This window comes from Lepidochelys olivacea (assembly GCF_965140295.1).
Source record: "Lepidochelys olivacea isolate rLepOli2 genome assembly, chromosome: 1".
NCBI lineage: Eukaryota > Metazoa > Chordata > Testudines > Cheloniidae > Lepidochelys > Lepidochelys olivacea.
In genome coordinates, this window is record NC_140411.1 from 206,538,380 (window position 1) to 206,553,932 (window position 15,553).

At 46.1% G+C, this 15,553-nt stretch overlaps 1 protein-coding gene across 2 annotated transcripts in view; it reads right to left on the bottom strand.

Annotated features, from left to right (window-relative positions):
* The window catches only part of B4GALT4 (beta-1,4-galactosyltransferase 4), an 86,909-nt gene that overhangs the window by 15,853 nt on the left and 55,503 nt on the right, over positions 1 to 15,553 (bottom strand). For both annotated transcript variants that reach the window (XM_084617890.1, XM_084617891.1), the window contains 3 exons: positions 11,884 to 12,360; positions 9,773 to 10,005; positions 434 to 621 (listed from right to left, as the gene is read on the bottom strand). In XM_084617890.1, the coding sequence (XP_084474016.1) occupies positions 434 to 621; positions 9,773 to 10,005; positions 11,884 to 12,205 (743 nt within the window). In that variant the 5' untranslated portion in view covers positions 12,206 to 12,360. The remainder of the gene's footprint in view (positions 1 to 433; positions 622 to 9,772; positions 10,006 to 11,883; positions 12,361 to 15,553) is intronic.

A 15,553-nucleotide genomic window follows, 5' to 3' on the forward strand; every position in this document is an offset into this window, starting at 1 on the left:
TCTCCCTAAAGTTGCTCTAATACAGTTTCCTCTTCTACAGATGTAGGCCTGATATGAAGATCTTACAGAAGAGGAAACTTTATTAGAGTAACTTTTGGGAGGATGATCCTGCTAAAATCACAGGACCAGGAGACCTGAAATGAATTCCTGGTTCTGCCACAGTGTCTATGCATAACCTGTGGTACATCACTTAGCCCCCTCAGAACCTCCATTACCCCATGTGAGAAACAGGGCTAACCACAGTGACCTACCTCACTGGTGATTTGAGAGACTAGATTCATTTATGTTTGTAAAGATCCTTGGATGGAAGGCACTATAGAAGGGCACCTATCATATGAGATGGCACCAATCTAAGGGTCCTTTAGAAAGGGGAATGTTACCAACGATCTGGCAATTACTAGTCAAAATGTTCTCCAAGCTCTTTCATTCCTACCTGTACCCAGTGTTGTTCCTGCCAACTACAAGGTGCTTTGGTTGTTTGTCACACATGTACATGTTAAAGTCATTCTCTGGCACCAGGTCCACATCATGGAAAATGAAACAGTCCCAGTTTTCCTCCTTCAGGGCCTCCAAATATCCTACATTCAGCAATTTAGCTCGGTTAAACTTGGTATTGCCAGCCTGTGAATAAGGAAAGGAAAACAAGGCATACATCAAACCCATTAAAGGTTATTTGCAACCTGCCTGGATTCCATCCTAATCGCATAGGTTACAGTATCCTTCATGGCTCTCAGCCTTTATACTGTACCAAGTTCTCACACCAAACAAAGAGCTATTCCTTGACATTATATTTGGGCAACAAAGCAGCCAATATTGTGAGGTGTTTCTTCATCCCCTACCTGTCATGAATGGCCATAGACAGAGTCAGACAAGGCACAATGTTATCTAGCTGCCAGAAGTAACCTAAGTTGTGTGATGCTATCCTACTCCCATCACTTCTTGCCTTAGAATTTCCATCAGACAAAGTAATGAAAGAGCAACGACCATGTGGCTTAGGAAGCGCGGAGTGTAAATGCAGTTATTATTAGCATGAGTTACATAAACATAAAAAATAACTCTATTCTAAAATTTAGCACTTTTCCTCCATTGATTTGCGAGCACTTTACAACAAGGGAAAGTATTGCTATTTCCATATAGAGAAACTAAAGCACATAGAAGTTAGTGACTTGCTTAAGGTCACACATTATGTGCAGAGCTAGGGAAAAAATGTGGTACTCCTACCACACAGTCTGGTACCCTACTCGCAATCTACACACACTGTCTTTTATATACACAGAGCTGTACCGGGACTCCTGGCTTCGGATTTTATTTTATTCTATTCTATTTTTTACTGGATTGTACATGTTTACTTTTTGCTATAGTTTGGTGCCTCTTCCCTTTTCAGAAGGATCTGTTCTATAGGTTTATTTTAATTGTAGCTGAAGAATTTTGAGCTGTAGTTAGTCGTTTCTTAAGCCTATGATGGTGACAAAATTCAGTTAGAGCAATGACGCAGCCATCTCATGAGCATGCATGCATTTGAATGCACACACGCACGCACCCACACGCTAGCCTGCAGAACACATCCTGTGGCTATGTGTGAACAACGGCCTGCAGTGCAAACAGAAAGAGAATGACAGTTCACATTCCCTTTAAAAAGGAACTTGACTATTTTCCATCTTTATCAATGTGTAGGAGCAGGATTTTATAATTGTACTATAAGAGAAGAGGTACTAATGTAGGTCTTGATTTCATTTTACCAGCCACTCCCCCATTTGAATAGCAGAAAGGAATGACCCTCTGGGACATTGGTAGAAATGCATCTGACAGACTGCCAGTATCTGTACTGATGTTAAGGCAGGGACAGACCAGAACAATCCTTATGACTGATTATGGTCACCCTTTTGTTTTAGGATAAGTTATAATGTCTACTATGGTTTCCTATATGTAAATTAGGCACTCTAGATAAATATACATTTCTTTGTTTTAAGGTTAAGTAAGTAAGAGACAGGATCTTGTACTGTGTCTATGTTAAGAAGATTCAAAATAAACAGACACTGTTCGTATTCTCAAAGGTCTCTGTAAAAAGACTGTTTGTGTATGAGGAATGTATGCATCAGGAAAAGATAAGGTGTGAAGGCCATTGTTATAGCCAGATGGTCAAGGAAGAAGGAGTAAAGAGTCTTAATGACACCACAAAATCATCAACGCACATCCATAATGAAGGAAGAGCAAATTGACGACCCTGAGGTGAAGGCTGGCACCCCTAAAGGCAGGACAATTGATTACATCGGAATCAGGACAGGATGACCCTCTCGGAGGTGTATTGGAACGTTTACATCAAAAGATACACCAATTAAGAAGTAACCGGTCACAAACTGACACAGCAAAATCCATAGACTTCAACAGAGAAAAAAGACTATAAGAACAGGGTGCTTGGCCATGGGACTTTGGGTTCATCTTGTCACACTCCAGGAGCATCGGATCGTGACAGACAGAGCCCTGCTCCCCTCTGCGACCAATCTGGCTGGCTACTAGATTGATCCAGACTCTGGTCTCGTAACTCTAAACATCGACTGGCAGGACTGTGTGTGTGAATGAAAAGCATATGCTAACTGTTGTATTCTCAATAAATGCGGCATGCTGCCTTCTCCCTTATAAAGATCCCGTGTGCTTCTTATAAGTATAACAAATGTTTATTTTTATAAAACCATCGCTAAAATATTAGGATCAATATTGTTTTATCAGTTGCCATTGGACTTAACCCTAGGCTAAAATATATTTCCTGCAGACACAGCAGCACACACACACACATAGGATTCAGTTGTGACAGACAATGAGCTGCAATGTATTAATCTAGGACTACTGATGTGCAATAATTATATGAATATTTAAGTGACCTGATCAGGGAGGTACATTTATTGTGTAACTATGGTGAGTTAATAGAATTTCCTATAAGACTGTACTGATCTAACTTAATGCAGATCTGAAGGGAGGACAAACAGGAAAGCAATGCAATAAACCTAGATAAGCAGCCACAAGTGCATACTTGGAAGACAATGGGGCAAGCTGTTAGCTTCTAGGATCCTGTCTCCAGGTTGAAGTGTCAGAGTTGTTTTGCCAAAGCTGGGAGCCTGAAGATCAAAACACTCAGGGCTTGGCTCTACTTGCGAGTTACAGTGCAATAAAGGAGCCCCGGGTGCTCTAGCAAGGCACGTAGAGCGCTCTGACTCTGTGGCTACAGCGCTGCTGGTACTCCCCCTCAGCGAGTGGAATAACGTTTGCTGCACCCTTACTGGAGCGCCGTGGCGCCAGAGTGGATGCACTGGTCCTATAGAGCACTCTGATCAGCCTCCAGAAGTGTCCCACAATGCCTCTGCTAGCCACTCTGCTCATCACTTTGAACTCTACTGCCCTGCCCTCAGGTGACCAACCATCAAACCCGCCATTTAAATTCTCTGGGAATTTTTAAAATCACCTTCCTGTTTGCTTAGCCAGGTGTGGAGTGCTCTCAAGGAATCTTTCCAGGTGACCATGCCTCCACGCGCCAGGCAAGCCCCAGTATGGAGCAATGGCGAGGTGTTTGGGGGGAGGAAGGGGTCCAGTCCCACCTGTGCTCCAGCCATAGGAATTACAATACCTTCAGGCAGATATCAAGGGATATGATGGAAATGGGCCATGACCGGGACGCACTGCAGGGCAGGATTAAATTGAAGAAGCTGCAGAATGCCTACCGCAAAGCGCAGGAGGCAAACAGCCACTCCAGTGCTGCCCCTGCAACCTGCCGTTTTTACAAAGAGCTGGACGCGATACTTGGGGGCAACCCCACCTCCACTCCGAGTACCGCCATGGACTCTTCAGAGCTCAGTTCAACAAGGCAGGAGTAGAAGGAGGAGAAAAGTGGGAGTGCGGGTGCTGAGGAGGAGGAAGACATCCCGGAATCCCTAGATGCATGCAGCCAGGAGCTGCTCTCAAGCCAGGAGGAAGGTCGCCAGTGGCGGCAGCCGGTGCTTGGGGAAGGACAACTACCAGAGGAGGTTCCCGGTAAGCGGCTTTTATTTTGGGAAGGAGGTTATTCGGTACGGGCTCTTGGGGTGAGGAGGGTTAGGGCTGCAGGCATGCCGAGATGCGGAGTAGGGCATTGATGTGCTCTATCACATCGCGGTAATCGGCCTCGGTGATCTCGTCAAAGGTCTCCTCCAGAACTTGGGCAATGCGCTTGCGCAGGTTTCTCAGGAGAGCCACTGTGGTCCTTGTCCCAGTCAGGCTAACATGTCCGCGCCACTGTGCCGTGAGGGGCGGGGGGACCATTGCTGCACACAGGCAAGCTGCATATGGGCCAGGGTGGAAGCCGCATTGCAGTAGAAGACCCTCCCTTGCTTCCCAGGTCACCCTCAGCAGTGAGATATCTTCCAGGACAACTCATGTGGAAAATGTGGGGACAGTGTTCAGTATAGGGGCCCCCTGATGCTGTTGGCTCTCCCCAGGGCACAGAAACTCAGAGGACAATACAGCCGTGAAACGATCAATCACACTTGACCCTGTGCTTACTCACCATTTTGGGGCTCCTGTGGGTTATGTGCGCTCGCTTTGGGATGGACAAATTATGCTATTGTGTAGACTGTGCTTGCCTTTAAGTGGGGGAATGATTGCTCTATCTGGTGTGAACAATGCTGCCTCTGTTAAGTGTTGCATTTTGCCTTTACAGATGCAACCTTGAGATCTCAGCCGTCTGTGTTATCACCAGCCGAAAGACTCCAAAGAATCAGAAAGAGGCCACGCAGAAGCAAGGAAGATGTTGCATGAAGTAAAGCAGCATTCAAATAATGAAAATCGAAAAGTGCAAGAGTGACGGGACAGTGAAAGGAGGATCCGCCAGCAGAATGAGGTGTGCTGGCACAAAAGCGCGGTGCTCCGGCAGCAAAGCACGGATCGGCTGATAAGCATCATGGAGCGCCAAGTGGACTCCATCCAGGCACTCGTAGCCATACAGGCGGAGCACTACCAAACCGGCCTTCCTGCCGCAGCCCTTGTCCCAAAACTCTTTCACTTGTGCCCCCATGTCACCTCCAACCCACTTTCCCCAGCATCCGGGTTCTTACCGCCAGTAGCTGCCTCCAATACCTGTAGCTTCACCACCCAGCCCTGAAAACTACGACTCTTACCCTCTGCACTCAACCCCCATCCTGAATTATAGCCATCCTGAAGTGCAGCACTCATTGCACAGCACTCCAGACAGGAAGGCTGAGTATGATAACAGGACACACCCAAATCTGTGATTGTACCGTTCCCTACCCCACCCTCTTGCTCTTTCTGTTTCCCAAGCAGTTGTGTTTCTTTTCAATAAATGAATTTTCTTTTCAATAAATGGATTTTTTGGCTTTGAAAACATTCTTTATTATTGCATAAAGTAAAAGATACCTTAGCCCAGGAAAGAAACAGGCACTGCAAGTCAGCTTAGCAAACACAGATTCCTACTAACATTGGAACCACTGCAATTCATTCCCATGCAGGGCACCAGACATTATTGGTGGCTTTCAGTCTCAAATTGCTCCCTCAAGGCATCCCTAATCCTTGCAGCCCCACGCCGGGCCCCTCTAATAGCCCTGCTCTCTGACTGTGCAAATTCAGCCTCCAGGTGTTGAAACTCTGAGTTCCATGCCTGAGTGAATCTTTCATCCATCCCTTCACAAATGTTATGGAGGGTACAGCACACGGATATAACCGGAGGGATGTTGTGTTCAGCCAGGTCCAGCTTCCCATCAGAGAGCACCAGCGGCCCTTTAAACGGCCAAATGCACACTCCACAGTCATTCTGCACCAGCTCAGCCTGTTGTTGAACCGCTCCTTGCTGCTGTCAAGGCTCCCTGTGTAGAGTTTCATGAGCCACGGCATTAAAGGGTAAGCGGGATCTCCAAGGATCACAATGGGCATTTCGACTTCCCCTATGGTGATCTTCTGCTCTGGGATAAAAGTCCCCGCCTGCAGCTTCCTGAACAGGGCAGTGTTCCAAAAGATGCGTGCGTCATGCACCTTTCTGGGCTCGCATGCGTTAATGTCAATGAAACACCCACGGTGATCCACAAGCGCCTGGAGAACCATAGAGAAATACCCCTTCCGATTAATGTACTTGGAGGCTAGGTGGGCTGATGCCAGAATTGGAACGTGCGTGCCATCTATTGCCCCTCCACAGTTAGGGAAACCCATTTGTGCAAACCATCCACAATGTCCTGCACATTACCCAGAGTCGTGGTTCTTCCGAGCAGGATGCGATTGATGGCCCTGCCAACTTGCATCAACACAAGTCCAGCGGTCGACTTCCCCACTCCAAACTGGTTAGCAACCGATCGGTAGCTATCTGGAGTTGCTGGCTTCCAGATGGCAATAGCCACCTGCTTCTCCACCATCAGGGCAGCTCTCAATATCGTGTCCTTGTTCCACAGGGTGGGGGCGAGCTCATCACACAGTCCCATGAAAGTGGCTTTTCTCCTCCGAAAGTTCTGCAGCCACTGCTCGTCATCCCAGACTTGCAAGACAATGTGATCCCACCACTCAGTGCCTGTTTCCCGAGCCCAAAAGGGCATTCTGTGGTGGTGAGCATGTCCGTGAATGCCACAAGCAAACTCATGTCATATGCGTTACTTGAGTCGATATCATCGTCGAGCCCTCACTGTCACTTCGGATCATAAGGAATAACTCAACTGCCAAACGTGACGTGCTGGCGAGACTCATCAGCATACTCCTCAGCAGTTCGGGCTCCATTCCCGCAGACCGAAAGGGAAGACAGAGCACGCAGTACAAAAAACGTTGAAAGATGGAGCCAAATGTGGACGGAAGCAAAGGGAATGCTGGGATGCGAACCAATGTATTACGGGGCATTGGGACAGGACCCGGAATGCCCCACACTCCCCGCCTCGTTCCCACAAGCCACAGCGCCAGAATGGGAAGAGGTGCTCTGTGGGATAGCTGCCCATAATGCACCGCTCCCAACGCCGCTGCAAGTGCCACAAATGTGGCCATGCCAGTGCGCTTGCAGCTGTCAGTGTGGACAGACTGCAGCGCTTTCCCTACTCAGTTGTATGAAAGTGGGTTTAACTCACAGCATTCTACATCTGCAAGTGTAGCCATGCCCTAAGAGTTTAAAAGCCCTTCTCAGAGGAATAAGAGGGGGTCCTTTCAGGATCCATCCAGGGAGACAGAGAAGTGCTCTGCGAAGGAGTCTGAAAAAGTTGTTCCTTCTCACATCCAGGGGATGGTAAGCCTGGGGGAAGAGCAGGCATGCATACAGGTTGAGTATGAATATGGAGCCTTTCATTTACATATTAGGTCAAATTCAGCCTAGGCTGGTAGTTACAAAGAGTCTAACATCTGAAGGCTGTTTGGTGTCACTGATCAGGTCATCCTAGTCCAGTTCCTACATGCAGCAAGCCACATCACAATTACCATTGGCTCTAACTGGCCCTCTTGTTGCCAGTTTCAGCCTAAACCCAAGGACTGAATAATCCATGGAGATTAAACTCCCCTCTCTCCCCCTATAGGCAAGTTTAAGGCACACTGGGGAACGAATACATTGCGGCAAACAGTGCAGCACCTACTTTGTGAACAAAGGAAAGATTTGTTCTTTAGGGCTTTCACCAGCACCCTTAAAAAAAAAAAACATGATATTTTAAAAATAATGTAAAGGTGACCTGCAGAGGGAAAAGAATTGGCTTGGTGCCCTTTTCATGATCAATGGAGAAGACTTAAAAGGCCCTTTGGGGGAAGGGATAACTCAGAGGTTTGAGCATTGGCCTGCTAAACCCAGGGTTGTGAGTTCAATCTTTGAGGGTGCCATTTGGGATCTGGGGCAAAAATTGGGGATTAGTCCTGCTTTGAGCAGGGGGTTGGACTAGATGACCTCCTGCAACCCTGATAGTCTATGATTCTTTCCCCCATCACCCAAGAGGCAGTCTCCGCATGTTTAGTATTAAAAAGTCAGGTGTGGTCCACCCTGCTTTTTCTGGAACACAGTGTGGACAACTAATAAGGTTATGACCTCACCGTTAACAAGAGCAAGTGACAGCTGATCTTCAAAATCCCTTCTCTGTGTTTACACATTCTGGTTTTGAGTGTGCCTATCCATCACTACCCCCTAACAATAAAGGATATGGGAGAGTCCCAGTCCACATCTCTGGGTCTTCAAAAGAAAGACCCTCCAGCAAAACAGGGAAAACAAGACTTGGCACTGGTGATAGATTAGACAGACGGAGCTTTGGGGCCTTCTTTAATACATCCTAAAGTAGTAAAGGAAGGACATCCCCCTCTTCAGCCAACCTGTAAAACTCCGATTCAGAGCAATGAAAAAAACAAAAAAACCAGGATATTCCAAGTAAAAGCAGATCCTGCCAATCACTGCTGCTCCTGTTCTTAGATGATTTAGAGCTAGAAATAGGCCTTCATTCAGAATTTCCTGCCTCTTGTTGGTTTATGACACAATTGTGAGGTTATTTAAACAGGACAGGGTGGGGAGTTTTGCATTAAATTTGTTTCCTGCTATCTGAAGAGTGAATCAAAGTAGAGCAGACATGTGAATGGAAGTTTAAAAACAGAAAGCCCTGAGACTGGGTTACAAGAAAAGCATTTGCTGGCTTCCACTCCCAGAGCAGACTGATGCTTCAAGCTCACCTGACCACAGTACCAATGTTGGGTATGAAAGAAACCCAAGCAAGAGTTAAAATGGTCTACAAAATTAGCAATTAATTTAGCGCAAAGCCACTGAATGTGAACAGAATCTCGAAGGTATCAAACATACTGTCAGGACTTCACATTCCATTCATCTTTGCTACTCAAAGCGTATCTGTATGCCAAAGAGCTCTTATTTAGTGTTTTATTCCAGACAACAGGAATTCGTACACAAGTACTATGATGTGAATAATGATTGTCACTATCAATAAACTATCTGAAGGGGTGGAAGAGACCCATGAACCAAGATCCTTGATCTGAACACCCCCAAAATTTTGGGGCTGAGAACGTTTCATCCAGTTTGTCTAAGTTTAACATGCTGGGTAAGTTAATTTTCTCAGTAACAAATATTAGGATGGTCACCTCAAGGCCTAGGTCGGAAATGCTAACTAAGCTACAGGTTTCAGCGTAGCAGCTGTGTTAGTCTGTATTCGCAAAAAGAAAAGGAGGACTTGTGGCACCTTAGAGACTAACCAATTTATTTGAGCTGTAGCTCATGAAAGCTTATGCTCAAATAAATTGGTTAGTTTCTTTTAACTAAGCTACAATACATTTCATAGTTTCTTCAGGCTGGCAAGGGCTTTCTATGTATGATTTTGAAGGCTCTAGCTACATCAAGGACATTTTCTAAAAAGATTCCCATCTTTACCAACAATAGTCCAGATTCCCCAGTACTAGCACCAGTGTGAGCCCCAATGCAGAAGGGCTGCCAAATCCATGTTAGCACTATAATAATTAGACTTGTTCTGAGCAGGCTGGATGGCATCCTGCGTAAAGCACAAGAGGCAGCTACCAGCCAGTTTGCTCGCAGCACTGTTAACACAGACAGAACTGAATTGGTGTTAGGGAAGGTGGGACATTTTTAAAGAGCTTCTCTAATTCAGACAGGATCACTGAACAAAAGGAATGCCATTGTCCTCTAGCCAATAAAGGAGACAGCCAGCCCTGAGGCACCATCACAAAGCCAGGAGAAATATCCGCAGGGCAGAAGAGTTTGGGATGCACAGGAGTTAATTAATCTCCTACCCCCCCCCCCAGGCAAGCAGTTCTCTTGCCTTCATGATTACCTCACCTGGTGGATGACATAGATACCATAGTCCAGTTGCTGTCTCTGTAGGAATGGGTGGAGGTGCTCCAGCAGGTACAACAGGTGCTTCTCTCGATTGCGGTGTGGGATCAGGATGGCCACTCGTTGCAGTGCTGAGCACTCTGCAGGGCGATGCCGGCCTTTTGCCACCTGAGGATTCTCCTTCCGTACCTCTTCGAATGTGAGAGATGCTTTGAACTTGAGCTTGCTGGGGCCCTCTGCAGGAGAAGTACAGGAAGCATTCTTAATTCATTTCTGGTTTCAGGCTAGCTAAGTGCCTTCATGGGAGTGACTCTGCACTCCAGCATTTATAGATTCCGAGACCAGAAGGGGCCACTCTGATGATCTTGTCTGACCTCCTTTACAACACAGTCCATACAACAGCATGAGAAGCTTGGGTTCAATCTCAAATTCTAATTTATCTTGCTTCCCAGATCAAATGGAATGGAGAGTGCTGTAAAGGCATTACATGGGTCCTGGAGGGAGTGGATACTTGGAGTTGCTTAGCATTTATTCACTTGAAGAAGCAATGTCAATGATGTACAAAAGGAGTCCCACTCAATCAGAAGGATAGTCATTGTTTCAATATGGGCTTCAAGAGGAGAGAGAGTGGAGAGAGATGTGAGAGTAGAAGTGCAGGAAATCATCATGGCTTTAACCATGGACACTGAAGGATGTAAACATTTTAGGGTCAGAAAATGCCTCTTACTAATCCAACATTCCCATGTCCAAATTAGACCTTTTCAGTGGCCGCTGTGCTGATCTTTCATCATAGCCTCTGCTGACATAGAGAAAGCTCACTTGGGGGAGAAGAAATCACACAACTGTGACTAGAGATGGTTGCAAAGTTTTGACTGAAAAAAATTCCCAGGAAAAATGAATTTTTTTTAAACTATTTTTTTGGCAGGAAAAAATGTCAGCATCGCCCAACCAGCTTGCATGAGCATGGGCATACAAGGAGGACAACATGGTCCAGAAGCTTTGTGCTGCTAACGCAGAAATCACCCCCTGGCAGTAAAGCTGAAAAAGGTAGCATGGGCCAATATGGCAAACCTCAAGGGTCCATGGGCTGCTCAAAGTTCCATGGAGCTACGGTACTAATAAAAATGGCCAGTCTAAGGAAGCCTCTGAAGATGTCCATTTGACCCCTAGCCAGGAGGATAGCATTAGTCCCCAAAACAGTCACACAGTCTTTGTCAAAGGAAGATACACTTATGAAACTGCATTTCGTTTCCCATTAGGATTTTCACATCTGCTGTGGAGATGGAAAGCGGAAGTGTATGGGTTGTGAGGAGGATGGAAATCTCTTACCACAAAAGCAGGGTTCAGCATAAAAGAAAAAGGGGGGGTGGGAAGCAGTGGAACCAGCAAGCAAGTCAGGTAGGGGCAGAGGCCCATTCCCTACTAAATTATTATTCTGGAGTTCAGCACTTTGCAATATACATTTCAGAAGATGGGCTGTACTTAAGTACTGCAGATTTAACAGATTAAACAATGAAGAGCACAGTATGGGACCCATAATGAGCCCAGTAACCAGGTACCTACAGTTGCCAATGGAGCACAGTATCCAGATATCAGGCTGCTACAGCTATTTCTGATGGGTTTTCCTTCCCCGCCTTCTGTTCCCCTGTCTAACTGGCTGCCATAGACAGTAAGTACATATGGGCCAAACTAGTCTCATAGGCAAGTAGAAATGTCATCCATTCCATCTCCTTCCAGTGTTGGCATGGTGCGTTTTTGCTAGCCTTTCAGAATGAAGTCAGGGTGACAGCATCTAGGTAACTCATGAGCTACCGGAGTTAGTTTAGTTTACCTAGCCAAAGCACCACCACTGGGCATGGTAAGGACCCAACAACCTCTCCCCATAAAGTATTAAACTGTCCTACACATCTCTTTATACTTCTTAAGTATTTCTAGGGTGAACAGATATGTAACAGTTGAGAGGACGCAGTTTATCTTTTATACAACTGTCACTAGCTTTGAGTTTGATACACAGGAAAAGCACCTGGGTGAAAGATGGCTAGAGGGGAACCAAGGAATCAGTAGCACAAAAGCAGATTTCATTCATTAAAGATACTGAAGACTGAGCCACTTACGCAGGTAGGGAGAGAGAGCAGGGCAGTGACTCACGGTGGACTTCACTGTGGGAACTTCTTCTACAGTTGACATGGACTTCTTTTTCTGATTCTCCTTCTCCAGCATGGTTGCCTTCCTGAAATTCTCCACCAAGCTCTTTGCTTTGGGAGTCTCCTGTACAGTGTCCACAAGATAACTGGAGGTGGCCCATGCCACCACCATCATGCAGAAGATGAAGATCAGCAGCAGCCTGAACTTGTAGGAAAGGTGAAGGATGGCAGAGCTCAAGCCCATGGCCCTCCCTCGTATGCAAGCCACTCTCTCAGCAATTTTCCTCACCATACACCTCAGACGGGTGAAAATAAAGGACCCAGAAGGAATGTCACAATAAGGCAGGAAGCTGGGAGATATCAAAGGCTGCTGAGCCTCCTGTTGCTTTGGAATTCATGGAGTTCTGGTACAGTGATTGTTGGAAGGCAAACATCACACGACTCACCCTAGTACAAAACAGAGACAAGAGGTCATTTTATATTCCCTCAGCTGCACTGCAATGCACTTCCGATGCCCACCCCCCCGAATTCACTAGAAGAACATGTGGCACAAGGGGCTGTGTGGACTTGGAGGAGCAAGGATTCCTAAACACAACCATAGAGTTCCCCATGACACTTGGCATGGTTTAGCCCGGGGGGGGAGGGGGGGAAGGGGGGAAGAGAACATTTTGCATTGACAGATCACTACAACTCTATCACTCTTAGGATTTAGATTGCAATGCATTTGTGTTACATGCTTGTATATAACTCTTATTTCTTTTTCCTAGCTAATAAACCTTTAGTTAGTTTATTACAGAACTGGCTACAGGCATCTTTTATGAGAGATCCAAGATACCAACTGAGCTGGAGTAAGTGACTGGTCTCTTGGGATTGCAAGCAACCTGACTATTTTGTGATTTTTGGTGTAAGTGACCTTTTATCACTGAATCCAGCTTGCCTAAGTGACAAGATAGACTGGAGAGCTTAAGGGAACTGTCTGTGACTCCATGGTAAGACTGTTTCAGTGATCCAGGAGTTCACATTTGTTACTGGGTTGTATAATTACATTTTACCAACATACCACCAGTTTGGGGTGTCTGCCCTGTTTTTGACAGTCTGCTCTGAAGTAAACACTCATGGTCATGAGCCACTCCAGACAGAGTGATAGATCCAACTTTTTATTTCTTTCCCCAACCACCTCACAGGTTCCATGTCCAGAAGACACTCTTCTCACTGCATCATGATCACATAGCTATTATGTTAATTTTTCATGATGCAGAACATACAAGGAAGAAAGAAATTAGATGGTAACTGTGATACATAGCCTATCACTTAAATCAGCTTCTGTACCAGACGATGACTGGAGGATAGCTAATGTGATGACAATTTTTTTTAAATGCTCTAGAAACAATCTCCACAATTACAGGCTGGTAAACCTAACTTCAGTACCAGGCAAATTGTTTGAAATTGTAGTAAAGAACAGAGTTATCAGACACACAGATGAACACAATTTGTTGGGGAAGAGTCAGCCTGGCTTTTGTAAAAGGAAATCATGCCTCTCCAATCTACTGGAATTCTTTGAGGTGGCCAACAAACATGTGGACAAGGGTGATCCAGTGGATATAGTGTACTTAGAATTTCAGAAAGCCTTTAACAAGGTCCCTCACCAAGAGTTCTTAAACAAAGATGTCATGGGATAAGAGGAAGTTCCTCTCATGGATTGGTAACCGGTTAAAAGAAAACAAAGGGTAGGAATAAGTGGTCAGTTTTCACAATGGAGAAAGGTAAATAGTGATGTCGCCAAGGGATCTGTACTGAGACCAGCGTTGTTAAACATATTCATAAATGATCTGGTAAAAGGGGTAAACAGTGAGGTTGCAAAGTTTGGAGACGATAAAAAATTACTCAAGATAGTTAAGTCCAAAGTAGGGATGTAAATAGGGTTTAAAAATAGTAACAGTTTAACCTATTAAAATTCTTATCAATTAAATAGTTAACCGTTAAGGAGTCCCAGCAGCCAGCGGAGTTTAATTGTTCACCGAAACCAGTAAGACTACTCCTGAGAGCATTCTGTGCCTAAAAATTCTGCACACAATATTTTAAAATTTTGCAAGTTTTATTTGTCAATAAATAAATGCAGAGGCTCCAGCATGGCAGTGGGGAGCACAGGCCACTGGCTGCACGAAGGTGGAAGATCACCCTGCAGCCCCCCCACCCCAGAACACAGACTCAGCGGAGAGGTTGCACCCAACCCTGACACAGCACAAGGCCTGGGCCTGCCCCAGAAACACCCTGGGGCCATGCCCCTCTGTGCCAGGTGCAGCAGGTGTGGGGCAGGCAGGCTCAACCAGGCAGGACCCAAGTGTGGAGGGGCTCAGTGTGAGGAGATAGAATTCTGTGTGAGACAATCTGGATGCAGGCAGGCAGTGGGGAGTCTGGGTGTGGGGGGATCTGGAGGCACAGAGGCTCATTGCGGGGGTTCCAGGTACAATAAGACTCTGCAGGGGCTTCCAGGTAAAGTTTGTTGGGGCTCAGCAGAGTGCTCTGTGTGGGGGAGTTCTCAGCGGGGGTGTGTAGCCAGACAGCCAGCCCCCCCCCCCCCCGCCCTCAGACCAGCATTGCTGGAAACACAGGAGGAAGCCGGAACAGGGCACTTAACATATATTCCAGCACAGCCTTTGAAGCTGTGAAAGCACAGGTGTGCTGCTACAATGTGCCTCTGGGAACAGATACAAGGATTAAGCTCACAGCAGGCAGAGGCCCTGTGACAGACATGGCTCTTAGCCCCTACTAAATAGCGTGATGCACACACACCAACATCCTAGGTGGGAAAATATTTACCCTGATAAAAGAAATATCCAGTAGTCGAAACTTATTGTTTCTCTCCCTTGCAAGTGTAAACTACTCTTGCGAAAGCTGGCGTCACCCCGACAGACCAGCCTCAATTTGGCATAAGAAAGGAGAAAGAGAATAAAGGAGTACAGAGGTATAAGTAGGGGACCTACAGCACCATGATTCTTGAGTGCTTTTCACTATCTATCTGCTGGTCAGATAAGTGACAGCCTCCCAAGGCTTCTGCAGCTAAGAGGGTCCCTACGCCTTGTCCCTTATTCGTCTTTCCGCGGAATTGAGTGACCGATCCTGGCTTGGCACCGCTGGAATCGAGAGATGCAAGGAGGGTAAGAAGCACCCACACCTGATCTCCTATCTTTAGTGTACACATATTTTGAAATAGAGCTCTATACTTTGTTTTCTTTCTTTGGGATTGTGGCTTCAGTTTTGTAACTTGTTTGTGTGTGTAACATCTCTACATTTAAATAAGTAGGCACTAGCAATTTTGTAACCACATGATTAGAATCTAGCTTAATAAATTTTGGTAACCATTTGTGCATAAGCCTGACTTGTTTTCTCTGGTTTACTGTAAAGCAGCCAACACAATTAAAGAACCTCAGCCGTTTTGGCTCTAAAGCCTGGCCATTAGGTGAGAGTACTAAGAGCCTAGCGTTGAGTTGTGCTGCCTCCACGGGGCAAACTCTTGGGGCACCTGTCAGTCAATCCTGGCTGCCCGCTGCGAAGGAGCTCTGAGCTCTAGCAGTTAAAGTCACGGGTGTGGAGAGGCTCTTAGTGCTGCCATTGGGGCACCTGTCAGTCAGTATTGACT